The following is a 15,168-nucleotide window of genomic DNA, read 5'->3' as shown; positions in this document are numbered from 1 at the left end:
TTTTCCTTTTTTGAATAGCTTTCCAAATCTGTTTACCTGAGATGCTAGACCATGTGTAAATTAAAATGGTTATACTTAAAAATATTTCAGGATATAAGAACATCCTTATGGCACATGTTAAGTAGAAAAAGTATAGTATAAAATATAAAGTATGAATCCAGTTTTGAAAATATGTATGTATATTTTATTTTATTTATTTATTTTTTAAAGATTTTATTTACTTATTGTCAGAGAGGGAGACAGTAGCAGGCAGAGAGAGAAGCAGGCTCCCACTGAGTAAGGAGCCTGATGTGAGACTCGATCCCAGAACCCTGGGATCATGACCTGAGCCGAAGGCAGACGCATAACTGACTGAGTCATCCATACAGGCGTCCCTGTATGTATATTTTAAATATTTAGAAATAATCAGTGTAAAATCAGAAGAAAGACTAACAGTGGTTTTCTGTATAGTAGAAATTTTAAGTGATGCTTGTTTTCTTTATATCTTTTAGAATTTTCAGGATTTTGTACATACAGTCATAAAAAGCAGGGTTATCTTTACAAAGCAGCCTTTTAGATATTAAATATTTTCAAAGACAATCAAGAACATCATTTTAAATGACATAAGCCATAACTATCTGTCACCAGGACTTTTTAAGTAAGAAGGTCACATCTTGGGGCACCTAGGTGGCTCAGTCGGTTAAGCATCCAACTCTTGGTTGCGGCTCAGGTCATGATCTCGTGGTTGTGGGATCGAGTCTAACATTGGCTCTGTGCTCAGTGTGGAGTCTCCTTCAGCTTCTCTCTCCTCCCTTTCACCTGTGCGCTCTCTCTCAAATACATAAATAAAATCTTTAAAAAAAAAGGTCACATCTCTACAGAATTGGTGACTAAGTCTACTGTGTCAACAGAAAGGGAATAGAATCCAGGTGAAAAACAGCAGTGTCCTCTGAAGTCACCTGCTCCCCCCAGGGACCTGACACAGCCTGAAATGCTAAAGGTTTGGATGAATAGCATTCCTTTGCCAATCATCAGAAGTGTCTAGGATTAAAACAGAGTATAAATTTTAATCAGATATTTTAGGGAAAAAAATTTTGTAGTTTATTTTGTACATATTTTTTTTAAGATTTTATTTATTTATTTGAGAGAGAGAGCATGAGAGGGAGGAGGGTCAGAGGGAGAAGCAGACTCCCCGCCGAGCAGGGAGCCCGATGCGGGACTCGATCCCAGGACTCCAGGATCATGACCTGAGCCGAAGGCAGTCGCTTAACCAACTGAGCCACCCAAGCGCCCTGTTTTGTACATGTTGAATATTTTCAAGAGTGCTTTGAATAAGTAATAAACAATTATCTAAAGTTGTCATTAAGCCTAGCCTAGCAATCTCCAAATTGAGCTAAATTTATTTACATTAATGTTTTATGAAAACAATCCAGAAAACAATACACATTTAAACTTGATCTACCAGAATTATATTTTATACTTATTACCTATTTTTCATTTTTTTACAAACTCAAATAAAACAATGAAAAACCATAACCTTTATAGATTTTTATCTCTTTAAAGTTCAATGAGATAATTATAATAAAAAGTACGTGTGTGCTTATTTTCTCTGTAGAAATAAAGAGGTTAGCTGAAAAGGAAGACTGGATTGTCGATAATGAAGGACTGACTTCTCTTGTAAGTTTAAATTCTTTTCAGTGGTTAATCATTAGTGTATATTATATTCAAAAATAATGATTTGTTTTATTAATAAACATATATTCTTTGCATTGTAATTCTAAATTTCTGAAAATAGAAAAATAAACTTCTTAAAGTTTTCCTTTTCAGAGTCATTTTTGCTTAACACAACAACAAATATTTAAAAATTAATACAAGCCGTATTTCTTTTAGAGTGCTCTTTTTTCATCGTGTGTCACTACTGTTTGTTTGCATTACATTTTAAAATAGATTGTGCTTCATTCTAAGTTACCCAGTAACTTGAATTTTTTAGAAAAACAGAATAGAAAGAAATGCTAATGTTGGCCCCTAAGCCAAAACAAAACAAAACAAACAATAACAGCAAACCTCTCCAGATATATACATAGGTCAAGCAGGCAATTATAACATGACATATTCATTTTAGAATATCCTCTGTTCAGATGGGACTTTGAGATTTTCAAAATACTTTTGAAAATAGTTTTCATGATATACCATGTTGTCACATCTGTTTCATGGATTCCCACAGTGATCCTGTAGGTGGGTGTATCAGTTAAATTGACATTCAGATGCTAAAACATCGAGGGCCTTTAGACAAGATGGGCATTTCTTTTTTCTCTAACATTAAAGAAATTAGGACTTGTGTGGCAGCTTAGTCATTCAGTCAATACGTAGGGCTCCTTCTGACTTTCTCTTTGTGATCCTTATTGTGGCTTCTGTCTCAGGATGGCCTCATGATCACAAGAAGGCCACTGTAGTCCCAAGCACCATGGCCTTATTCCTGTCATGTCCAGCACTTTCTCAGGAGCCACAGCTGACCTTTCCTCCTACATCTAATTGACTAGAATTTATTCACATGCCCATCCCTGTCTACTATGGAGGCTGGAAAAATACAGTTTTTTTAGCAGAGCACATTGTTAATCCCAACAGTTTCTGTTTTACCTTAGTAAGAAAAATGGAGAAAATACATCTGGGGGAGGCAATTAGGTTTCTGCCTATTTAGTAGATGAGGAAACTAGAATAAAATCATTTTTGACTTGTCAGAATTTACAAAATAGTGGTGAATGAGGTTGTTGAGAGGCAATGATCTCATGTAATGATATTCATTTCCTCAAATTGCTAGTTTTTTTTTTTTAATTGCTGTACTTCTTATTGATAGTCTTTCTTTGGGAGTTGGGGAATTTTTGACAAGTTGAATTCTTTTCTCCTATTCCTCTTGAAGTATACTAAAATGTACCTTACTTTATATAACAGTATGGTTTAGAATAGCAGTGCTTGGGTGCCTGGGTGGCTCAGTTGGTTAAGCGACTGCCTTCAGCTCAGGTCATGATCCTGGAGTCCCAGGATCGAGTCCCGCACCGGGCTCCCTGCTCAGCTGGGGGGTCTGCTTCTCCCTCTGACCCTCCCCCCTCTCATGTTCTCTCTCTCATTCTTTCTCTCAAATAACTAAATAAAATCTTAAAAAAAATTAAAAAATTAAAAAATAAAAAGAATAGCAGTGCTTACTTAAAATTTTTGTAAATTAAATCATATTTGACCTTAGGGAAATTTATTATTTTAATAAATCTATAATTATATTTTAAAGGATTTGTTTTTAATAAAAGTTAGCTTTAGTTTATTTGACTTATTCTACTTTTCATAATTATTTGTGCTTAAATACAAACTATCCTATAACTAATTCTGTTGTACTCTAAATACTTAGAGAAAGGAGATGTGGAGTAGACCTTCATGGTTCAATACAGCAGTCATTTGAGACATAGCTTGTATAAAATACATACCAGATTTCAAAGACTCAGTACACAAAGAATGTAAACTATCTCAACTTTTTATATTGATCACATGTTGAAATAATATTTTGTCATATTGCATTGCATGAATTATATTAAAATTAATTTTTTCTTTTAATTTTCTTAATGTGTTTACTAGAAACTCTAAAATTATATATGTGACTTATGTTTGTGGCTCACATTATACTTCTTTTCAACAGTGCTGTTGTAAAGGAAAATGTGCTGCACTGGGTTTAGAATCATAATCTGGTTTAATCCTTAGTTCTGTCACATAATAGTCAATCTTTTTTTTTTTTTTTAAGTTTATTTATTTGATCTCTACACCTACCTAACATGGGGCTTGAACTCACAATCCTGAGATCAAAGAGTTGCATGCTCTTCTGACTGAGCCAGCCAGGCGACCCAATAGCCATGCACTCTTAAAGAAGCCACTTTACCTCTCTGGGTCCCAGTTAGTGCTTATATGATAGCAGCCGCCTCTGGGTCCCAGTGAGTGTTACATGATAGCTGCCACATCCAGGTCCCAGTGTGTGCTTAAGTGGTAGCTGTCATATCTCAGTTTGGTTGTTTGATTATAGTAGTTAAACGTCTTTGAAAATATTTTGAAATGGTCACTATAAACTTGTTTGTAGTCAATTTAAAGTTTAACTATAATATTAAGAAACTATAACCATAGAATAATTTCATGTTTGTCACACATTCAAGCTAGAAGACTAAACTTTGTAGATGAATGACCCACAGAAAGTTACACTTCTGGTGTCAGCCATTGTATCTTCTAGCCAGATGTTGGTAAAGAAATATACTAAAATAATGGTGTTGATAAAGCTGAGCATGTTTTAAGCTATTCAGCATGGACCTCACTTCAGAAAAAAAGGTGAAATCAGTGTGTAGAGTAAAAGTTGAAGATCCAGCTTTGAGTATTTTAACCTGACGTGTAAAATTCTTAAGACTTTGAATAATGACTTAAATTGTCTCAAATTCTATTACATACTACTAATTTATATTTTCTTAACATTTCCATAGTACCAATCACATTTTTTGGAATAGGAATACATTTTTCTTTACCTGAAATTTTTAATTTTTAAATTTTTTAAAATTTTCAATTCTGAGAGAACTTTCTTCTTTCATAAGAACTGGAATGATTGGTGATAACTCCTATAGTCAGCTAAATTGGGTGGCTCACTGACAATATGCAGAGATAGTACTGTTTCTTTTTAGAAAAAAGAAATAGATGTTTACACTATCATTTACTCCCCGTTTAACTGAAACTACTAGAGTTCTCTGGTATTCCCTCTCCATTTATTGTATTAATATAGATATGAAAAGAAATTAAGAAAATCTCGTTCAGATAGTAATGCAAGAAATCTAAGTAACTACATAGGAACATCAACATTTAATTGCCCACAGTTGAATTTTGGATTTAATTATCACTATTATTATTTTAATATCTTAGATTTTCTTAACTTTTGAGGCAGGTAGGTTGGAGGGATAAGGTCAGGTATCTAACAAACGTTTTGACTCTTGAAATACTTAATTGCAGTTGGTATTTCATACTATATGCTTTTATTTTTATTTATTGGGTACTTAGAAGTTTTTTTTTATGGTGCCCTCTTGTGGCTTCAAAGTGCAGTACTAGATTGACAGTAAGGTTGAAGCAATATTTTAGCTTTCATTAAGTCTGGGTTCCTTTTTGTAAAAAAAATAATCTTCTCTGTATACAGGTATCCCTTCTCTTCAGTATTTTCCCCCAATCTCTTTTAAAAATTGAAGCATGTAATAATGAGAGATTCTGACTCCAGATTTTTGTACAGGCTTTTAGTTGAACTATGAGCCTTACGTAGCCTTGTGCCCCTGAGTGAAACCCAGAACCTTAACCTCATCTTCTACTGCCAACCTCTCCCTTAGTGGTTGTGATGCACTGCTGTTCTTGTGCTTCCACAACCCCTTTGGCCTCTGCCCACCCTGGCCTGTGCACATGTCGTCCTGCCTCCTTGAGCTCACCACCCCCTTCCCTTATCTTTTAAGGGACTGACTCCTCTTGCCCCTTAAGTGTCAGCTTAAATGTTTTCACAGTCTGAGGAGGGGCCTTCTTTGTCCTAGTTGGAGCACATTCCCCCATCATCATCATTTTTCTCTGAGTTCCCATTTGTTCTTTTCATGGCACTTATTCTAGTTTTTTTTTTCTTTTTTCTTTTTTTTTTCTAGTTTGCAATTGACTTATTTCTAGTTATTTTTTTGTTTGTTTTTGGTTTTTTGGTTTTTGTTTTGTAAAAAAGTAATAGTTCTGTTGACTGTGACTTTTATGGTTGTGTCTTCTAACCTAACATATACACTTAAAGAGAACTCTGTCTGACTCCTGTATCTCCGTCACCTAGAGTATGCCTGGCACACAGTGAAACCTTAAATACAATAGGAGCTAAGATGTTATGATTCATTCAGATTTATCTTGAATGCCATTTGTTGGACATATCTTCAAGTTTTATTTTCTGACTTAATGTATATAAAAAATAATTGTAATGACTTTTGAATTAAAGATCATGGACCTCCTATGAATAATTATTAGTAACATTAAATTTTGAACAGTACCAGACATGTAGAAGATCTAGGAGATTGAGCTCAGAATATATCCTGGAAGTAGTGTTTAAAATATGAACTTGTAGGGCACCTCTCTTTTTAAAAATTTTCCTATTGGCCTTATCTTTAAACTGCTTAAAAATAATATTTCCTTGGGCACCTGGGTGGCTCAGTCAGTTAAGCGTCTGACTCCTGATTTTGGCTCAGGTCATGATCTCAGGGTATCGAGATGGAGCCTCACATTGGGCTCCCTGCTGAGTGTGGCGTCTGCTTAAGATTCTGTCTCTCCCTCTGCCCCTCCCCCCCTCACACTTGAACATGCTTTCTCTCTCTCTCTCTCAAAATAATAATAATAAAATATAAACTTGCTATATCTGTTCTTTATCAGGTCATTTGCTTCTCAGAAGGATAGAATTTTGAAGAAAATTTTAGTTATACCTAATTTCTGTTCTAGTTGAAGTAGATGTATTTTAGAATCTCAAGATTGACCCATTTTTAAATATCAAGTGCAAAACATGCCAAATGTAAATCTTGGTGACTAGGAGATTATCTTTCAAATTGTTGGCATCTGGTTTTCCTTTCAATAAATATGTAAAATTGAGAGTTTGGGGCCATAATTTGCTTCTGTTAAATGTCTTAATAACCCATGCTTATATTTGAATTTTAAGATAATGCATTTTTTTTTCGTCAGCCATGTCAGTTTGAACAGTGCATTGTACATTCTCTGCAATCACTTAAAGGAGTTCTAGAGTGCAAGCCTGGAGAAGCCAGTGTAAGTTTTCTGTTCTGTAAATTCAACTTCTGTTTCAAACTTTCCCAGGAACCCGTGGGAATCACAGTTGTAAATGAATCATTTCAGCACAAGAGAGCTTTTCCCTCAGCTACTTGTTTTATTTCATTTAACTGCATAGGCTGTCAATTTCTTGGTTCCATGATAGGCTGATGGAAGTTAAAATGTGAATGTAAGTATTGTAGGTAGAGTAATTGGAGTCATCGACATTTGTATACAGAGAGAATGACTGATCTGAATATTGTCAGGCAGCTCCATGACAGTGTATTCTCAGGCCAAAAACACTGTCTGGAGGGCAGCTATTTATTCCTGTCCTTTTAGAGTAAGGTTACCCACAGTGGGAAGCAGTTCACCATGTGTGAATTTTTTTATATCGAGCTTCATAAACACAAAGTTTTGTTTTCTTAGCGAAGTCCAAAAACTTACCAAATTCTTCTTTATAGGTCTTTCAACAACCTAAAACACAGGAGGAGGTTTGTCAACTAAGCATCAATATCATGCAGGTAATATGTGAAAGCACTGATGCCCTGAAACCTGAAATAAAGCAAATTATAGTAAACTCCCTCCTATTAATACTATATGTATAACATTCTTTTTTCATCTTGTCTGAGTACGTAATAGTTTATGGCTAGTAAGGGAACAGAGTTCAAGGTAAGATTAATTCCAGCTTGTTCTAGCAATACCCCTTTATATTATACTTCCCTTTTTTTGTGTTTTCTTCCTACCTTACATATATTTCTGTTACAACACAAATTAAATGACATGATAGTTGTTTACATTGTATCTAGAACATGAAGTTCTTTGGGACTAGTGCTTTGTGAGAACATAACAAAGCTGAGCATGTGATTGAGTGGATGAAAGGAAGGAAAAGGACTCTTTCCTAAAATATATTCAGGAATTTACAGTTGGATCAAAACATAGATGCTTTTAATCTTTTATCACTTATGTTATATATATTGGCATATAAATTCCCAATGCATACATATAGTGTATGTATGGGATATATATTCTGTCACTTCTGGGAGATATACATACATACACACATACATACATACCTATCACTTATAGTATATATAAGTATATATTTTTATATATTAGTATATATTTGTTTTTTTATTTACATTGGATTATTGGGGCACTTGGGTGGGTCACTTGGTTAAGCATCTGACTCTTGATTTCAGCTCAGGTCATGCTCTCAGGGTCGTGAGATCGAGCCCTGCATCAGGCTCCTGTGCTGGGCATGGAGCCTGCTTAAGATTCTCTCTCTCACTCTGCCTCTTCCCCCCTCCACTTGTGAGTGTACATGCACACACTCTCTTAAAAAAAAGGAGTTTATTTACAGAAAAAATATTTACATTTTTAATGTTCAAATAGATTAGTATCTAAGAATTCATGTTATTGAAACTTCTTATTTTTGACTTAGATTTTTATATACTGTCTGGAACAGTTGAGCACTAAGCCTGATGCAGATGTAGATACTACACAGTAAGTAAACTGAAACTAATCTCACTGATGCATTAAAAATACAGACTAATGTTTTATATGTAGTCTTATATCCTAAGACAATAAGAGAGATAGTGTATATTTAAAATTACATTTTTATATATTTGACCTATATTTTTGTATAATTTCTTTATCTTCTGAACTCCTCTTAGCATTCCTAGAGACGTGTTGAGCAAACTGAACACCTGATTAGCTTACTAATTATTGAAAGCAAAAAGTTTTATAAATAATAAGAATGAAAACTAAAATATATAATTCCTAGTTGATAATCTTTACAATTCTGATGTTACAGAGAATTAGCAATACTCTTGTTAAAGATTAATTTGGGGGGGGCGGAGCAAGATGGTGGAGGAGTAGGAGACCTGGATTTCGTCTGGTCTCAGGAATTCAGCTGAATAGGGATAAAACCATTCTGAACACCTACAAACTCAACAGGAGATTGAAGAAGAGAGTAGCAACAACTCTCTGAACAGAGAAGGGACCACTTACTGGAAGGTAGGATGTGCGGAGAAGTGAATCCGAGGCGATATTCGGGAGGATAGACGGCGGGGGCGGGGGACTCTGTCGGCCGCTTCTGGCAGGTGCTAGAGCCACAGAGCACAAAATTGGAACTTTTAGAAGTCAGTTCTGCTGAGGGACATCACTCCAGTGGCTAAGCGGGAGGTGGAAACCTCGCGGGACAGTGTGGACTCAGGACCCTCAGGGTCACAGAAAGACGGGGGATGCCTGAGTGCGGCAGAGCTCCCAGGTATCGGAGCGGGGAACCCTACTGCAGAGACGGAGCCAAAGCGTGGGCTCTCAGGTCGGGGTGGCCATAAACTGTGATCCGCGGCCCTCTTGGGCCACTGCGCCTCCAGCAGGGACCCAACAAGCGGCAGAGCCAGGGAGACTCCCCTTCCTCCCCAAGGAGGAGCGGCGCAGGAGTGCACCACAGGGATCTGCTGGGTTTGGAGACTCCACACGGGGTCCGGTGCCAGACATAGAAACGCTCGGTCACAGGCCGGGTGAGCACGGAGTGCGGCCGGAGACCAGGGAGACGGGAGTGACTGACTGCTTTTCTCTGGGGGCGCACTGAGGAGCGGGGCCCCGAGTTCTCAGCTCCTCTGGGCAGAGAGTGGGAGGCCACCATTTTCACCCTGGTCCTCCAAAGCTGTACCGAGAGCTTGCAGGGAACAAAACCTCCTGAGACCAAACCCGAGGAGCTTGCTTAGCACAGACCGACAAGGGCGGGGCAATTTTGCCTCCTGCAAAGACATTTGGGAACCACGGCAACAGGCCCCTCCCCCAGAAGATCAGCACGAACAGCCGGCAAGCCAAGACCAAGTTTACCAATCAAGAAGAACGGGGGACTAGGGGAATACTGCACATGGAATTCATGGCTTTTAGACCATGATTCATTAGTTTTTCAAAGTTAATTTTTTAACTGTTTTTTGGGGTTTTTTTTGAATTTTTCTTTTTCCCTTTTTCAACCAACATCAATCCCTTTTTTAAAAAAGGGATTTTTTTATTTTTCATTTTTAGAGTCATATTTTTATCCGTTCATAGTAGTTACCCTTAATTTTGGCATATATATATAAGTTCTTCTCTCTTTAAAATTTTGAGATACAGTTTCTTCTAACAGATCAAAATATACCCTAAATCACTAGTGTATGGCTTTGTTCTAGTCTTCTGCCTGATCACATTCTCTCCCTTTTTTTTTAAAATCTTCTTTCTTTTTTCAAACAACTTCTTATCAATTTCTTTTATAAAATCTTTTATAATTTTGATCTTTATAGTCATCTTCCATCCCTTCATTGTATCAACCCTTATTTTGTACATATGTAAGTCTTTCTTCCTTTAAAATTTTAGGAGGCACTTTTTTCTAACAGACCAAAATACGCCCAAAATCTAGTGTGTGGCACTGATCTATGCACTAGCCTGATCTAATTTGATCATATTCTGGTTTTTTTTGTATTGTTCTGTTTTTGTTTTTATGTTTTTCTTTTTGTTTTTTTTTTTTTCCTCTTTCTTTTTTCTTTCTTTCCCTTTCTTTTCCCCTGGTTTCAGGTCTTTTCTGATTTGTATACAGTATATTTGCTGGGGACGTTGTTAACCTGTTAGCATTTTGCTCTCTCATTCATCTATTCTTCTCTGGACAAAATGACAAGATGAAAAAAATCACCTCAGCAAAAAGAACAAACCGCAGTACCATCTGCCAGGGACCTACTCAATACGGACATTAGTACGATGTCGGACCTAGAGTTCAGAATCATGACTTTAAGGATACTAGCTGGGCTTCAAAAAAGAATGGAAGTTATTAGAGACACCCTTTCTGGAGAAATAAAAAACTAAAATCTAACCAAGTCGAAATCAAAAAGGCTATTAATGAGGTGCAATCAGAAATGGGGGCACTAACTGCTAGGATAAATGAGGCGGAAGAAAGAATCAGCGATATAGAAGACCAAATGATGGAAAATAAAGAGGCTGAGAAAAAGAGAGAGAAACAACTACAGGATCACGAGGGCAGAATTCGAGAGATAAGCGATACGATAAGAGGAAGAAACATTAGAATAATTGGGATCCCAGAAGAAGAAGAAAGAGAGAGAGGGGCAGAAGGTATATTGGAGCAAGTTATAGCAGAGAGCTTCCATAATGTGGGGAAGGAAACAGGCATCAAAATCGAGGAGGCACAGAGAAACCCTTGCAAAATCAATAAAAATAGGTCAACACCCTGACATCATCTAATAGTAAAACTTACGAGACTCAAAGACAGAGAGAAAATCCTGAAAACAGCTCGGGAGAAGACATCTGTAACCTACAATGGTAGAAACATTAGATTAGCAATGGACCTATCCACAGAGACCTGGCAGGCCAGAAAGGACTGGCATGATATCTTCAGAGCATTAAACAAGAAAAATATGCAGCCAAGAATACTATATCCAGCTAGGCTGTCATTGAAAATAGAAGGAGAGGTAAAAAGCTTCCAGGACTAACAAAAACTAAAGGAATTTGCAAACACGAAGCCAGCCCTACAAGAAATATTGAAAGGGGACCTCTAAGCACAGACAGAGCCTAAAAGCAGCATAGATCAGAAAGGAACACAGGCAATATAAAGTAACAGTCACCTTACAGGCAATACAATGGCACTAAATTCATACCTTTCAGTAGTTACCCTGAATGTAAATGGGCTAAATGCCCCAAACAAAAGACACAGGCTATCAGATTGGATTAAAAAACAGGACCCATCAATATGCTGTCTGCAAGAGACTCATTTTAAACCCAAAGACACCCCCAGATTGAAAGTGAGGGGGTGGAAAACCATTTACCATGCTAATGGACACCAAAAGAAAGCTGGGGTGGTAATTCTTTTATCAGACAAATTAGATTTTAAAACAAAGACTGTAATAGATGAAGAAGGACACTATATCCTACTTAAAGGGTCTATCCAACAAGAAGATCTAACAATTGTAAATATCTATGCCCCTAACATGGGAGCAGCCAATTATATAAGGCAATTAATAACAAAAGCAAAGAAACACATTGACAACAATACAATAATGGGAATTTTAAAACCCCCCTCACTGAAATGGACAGATCATCTAAGCAAAAGATCAACAAGGAAATAAAGACTTTAAATGACACACTGGACCAAATGGACTTCACAGACATATTCAGAACATTCCATCCCAAAGCAACAGAATACACATTCTTCTCTAGTGCCCATGGAACATTCTCCAGAATTGATCACATCCTAGGTCACAAATCAGGTCTCAACCGATACCAAAAGATTGGGATCATTCCCTGAATATTTTCAGACCACAATACATTGAAACTAGAACTCAATCACAAGAGGAAAGTCGGAAAGAACTCAAATACATGGAGGCTAAAGAGCATCCTACTAAAGAATGAATGGGTCATCCAGGAAATTAAGAAGAATTAAATTCATGGAAACCAATGAAAATGAAAACACAACTGTTCAAATTCTTTAGGATACAGCAAAGGCAGTCCTAAGAGGAAAGTATATAGCAATACAAGCCTTTCTCAAGAAACAAGAAAGGTCTCAAATACACAACCTTACCCTACCCCTAAAGGAGCTAGAGAAAGAACAGCAAATAAAGCCTAAACCCAGCAGGAGAAGAGAAATAAGAAAGATCAGAGCAGAAATCAATGAACTAGAAACCAAAAGAACAGTAGAACAGATCAACGAAACTAGGAGCTGGTTCTTTGAAGGTCTAACAAGATTGATAAACCCCTGGCCAGACTTATCAAAAAGAAAAGAGAAATGACCCAAATCAACAAATCATGAATGAAAAAGGAGAATTCACAACCAACACCAAAGAAATACAAACAATGATAAGAACATATTATGAGCAACTCTATGCCAGCATATTAAATAACCTGGAGGAAATGGGTGCATTCCTAGAGATGTATCAACTACCCAAATTGAACCAGGAAGAAATAAAAAACCTGAACAGACCTATAACCACTAAGGAAATTGAAGCAGTCATCAAAAATCTCCCCACAAACAAAAGCTCAGAGCCAGCTGGCTTCCCAGGGGAATTCTATCACATTTAAAGAAGAATTAATACCTATTCTGAAACTGTTCCAAAAAATAGAAATGGAAGGAAAACTTCCAAACTCATTTTCTGAGGCAACTGTTACCTTGATCCCCAAACCAGACAAGGACCCCATCAAAAAGGAGAATGACAGACCAATATCCTTGATGAACATGGATGCAAAAATTCTCACCAAAATGCTAGCCAGTAGGATCCAACAGTACATTAAAAGGATTATTCACCATGACCAAGTGGGATTTATCCCTGGGCTGCAAGATTGGTTCAACATTCGCAAATCAATCAATGTGATAAAATACATTAACAAAAGAAAGAACAAGAATCATATGATCCTCTCCATAGATACAGAAAAAGCATTTGACAAAGTACAGCATCCTTTCTTGATCAAAACTCTTCAGAGTATAGGGTTGGAGGGTACGTACCTCAATATTATAAAAGCCATTTATGAAAAACCTACAGCGAATATCATCCTAAGTTCAGGAACACGGCAGGGATGTCCACTCTCACCACTACTATTCACCATAGTAATAGAAGTCCTAGCCACAGCAGTCAGACAACAAAAAGAAATCAAAGGCATCCAAATCGGCAAAGAAGAAGTCAAACTCTCACTCTTTGCAGATGATATGATACTGTATGTGGAAAACCCAAAAGACTCCACCCCAAAACTGCTGAACTCACAGGAATTCAGTAAAGTAGCAGGATATAAAATCAATGCACAGAAATCAGTGGCATTCCTATACACCAACAACAAGACAGAAGAGAGACAAATCAAGCAGCTGATCCCATTTACAATTGCACCCAAAACCATAAGATACCTAGGAATAAATTTAACCAAAGAGGCAGAGGATATGTACTCAGAAAAGTATAAAATACTCATGAAAGAAATTGAGGAAGACACAAAGAATTGGAAAAACGTTCCTTGCTCATGGATTGGAAGAACCAACATTGTGAAGATGTCAGTGCTACCTAGAGCAATCTACACATTCAATGCAATCCCCATCAAAATACCATCCACCTTTTTCAAAGAAATGGGACAAATAATCCTAAAATTTGTATGGAACCAGAAGAGACCCCGAATAGCCAGAGGAATATTGAAAAAGAAAAGCAAAGCTGGCGGCATCACAATTCCGGACTTCCAGCTCTATTACAAAGCTGTTATCATCAAGACAGTATGGTACTGGCACAAAAACAGACACATCGATCAATGGAACAGAATCGAGAGCCCAGAAATGGACCCTCAACTCTATGGTCAACTAATCTTTGACAAAGCAGGAAAGAATCTCCAATGGAATAAAGACAGCCTCTTCCACAAATGGTGTTGGGAAAATTGACCAGCCACATGCAGAAGAATGAAACTGGACCATTTCCTTACACCACACACAAAAATAGACTCCAAATGGTTGAAAGACCTAAACGTGAGACAGGAGTCCATCCAAATCCTCAAGGAGAACACAGGCAGCAACCTCTTCGACCTCAGCTGCAGCAACTTCTTCCTAGAAACGTCGCCAAAGGCAAGGGAAGCAAGGGCAAAAATGAACTATTGGAATTTCATCAAGATAAGCTTTTGCACAGCAAAAGAAACAGTCCACAAAACCAAAAGACAACCAACAGAATGGGAGAAGATATTTGCAAATGACATATCAGATAAAGGGCTACTGTCCAAAATCTATAAAGAACTTATCAAACTCAACACCCAAAGAACAAATAATCCAGTCAAGAAATGGGCAGAAGACATGAACAGACATTTTCCCAAAGAAGACATCCAAATGGCCAACAGACACATGAAAAAGTGCTCAACATCGCTTGGCATTAGGGAAATCCAAATCAAAACCTCAATGAGATACCACCTCACACCCGTCAGAATGGCTAGAATTAACAAGTCAGGAAACGACAGATGTTGGCAGGGATGTGGAGAAAGGGGAACCCTTCTACACTGTTGGTGGGAATGCAAGCTGGTGCAACCACTCTGGAAAACAGTATGGTGGTTCCTCAAACAGTTGAAAATAGAGCTACCATACGATCCAGCAATTGCACTACTGGGTATTTACCCCAAAGATACAAATGTAGGGACCCGAAGGGGTACATGCACCCCAATGTTTATAGCAGCAATGTCCACAATAGCCAAACTGTGGAAAGAGCCAAGATGTCCATCGACAGATGAATGGAGAAAGAAGAAGTGGTATATATACGGAATGGAATATTATGCAGCCATCAAAAGGAATGAGATCTTGCCATTTGCAACGACGTGGATGGAACTGGAGGGTGTTATGCTGAGTGAAATAAGTCA

The 15,168-nt window shown here is 37.3% G+C and overlaps 1 protein-coding gene across 4 annotated transcripts in view; it reads left to right on the top strand.

Annotated features, from left to right (window-relative positions):
* The window catches only part of EXOC2 (exocyst complex component 2), a 287,628-nt gene that overhangs the window by 158,574 nt on the left and 113,886 nt on the right, over positions 1 to 15,168 (top strand). For all 4 annotated transcript variants that reach the window (XM_028091090.2, XM_088024102.1, XM_028091088.1 and 1 more), the window contains 4 exons: positions 1,595 to 1,656; positions 6,727 to 6,807; positions 7,269 to 7,328; positions 8,249 to 8,310. In XM_028091090.2, coding sequence (XP_027946891.1) covers positions 1,595 to 1,656; positions 6,727 to 6,807; positions 7,269 to 7,328; positions 8,249 to 8,310 — 265 coding nt within the window. The remainder of the gene's footprint in view (positions 1 to 1,594; positions 1,657 to 6,726; positions 6,808 to 7,268; positions 7,329 to 8,248; positions 8,311 to 15,168) is intronic.

This window comes from Eumetopias jubatus, unplaced genomic scaffold, assembly GCF_037043125.1.
Source record: "Eumetopias jubatus isolate StellerSeaLion01/CBP00866 unplaced genomic scaffold, mEumJub1_p1.0 scaffold_6, whole genome shotgun sequence".
Classification (NCBI taxonomy): Eukaryota; Metazoa; Chordata; class Mammalia; order Carnivora; family Otariidae; genus Eumetopias; species Eumetopias jubatus.
The sequence above is the reverse complement of the archived record's forward strand: the minus strand, read 5'-3'. Positions and strand labels throughout refer to the sequence as shown.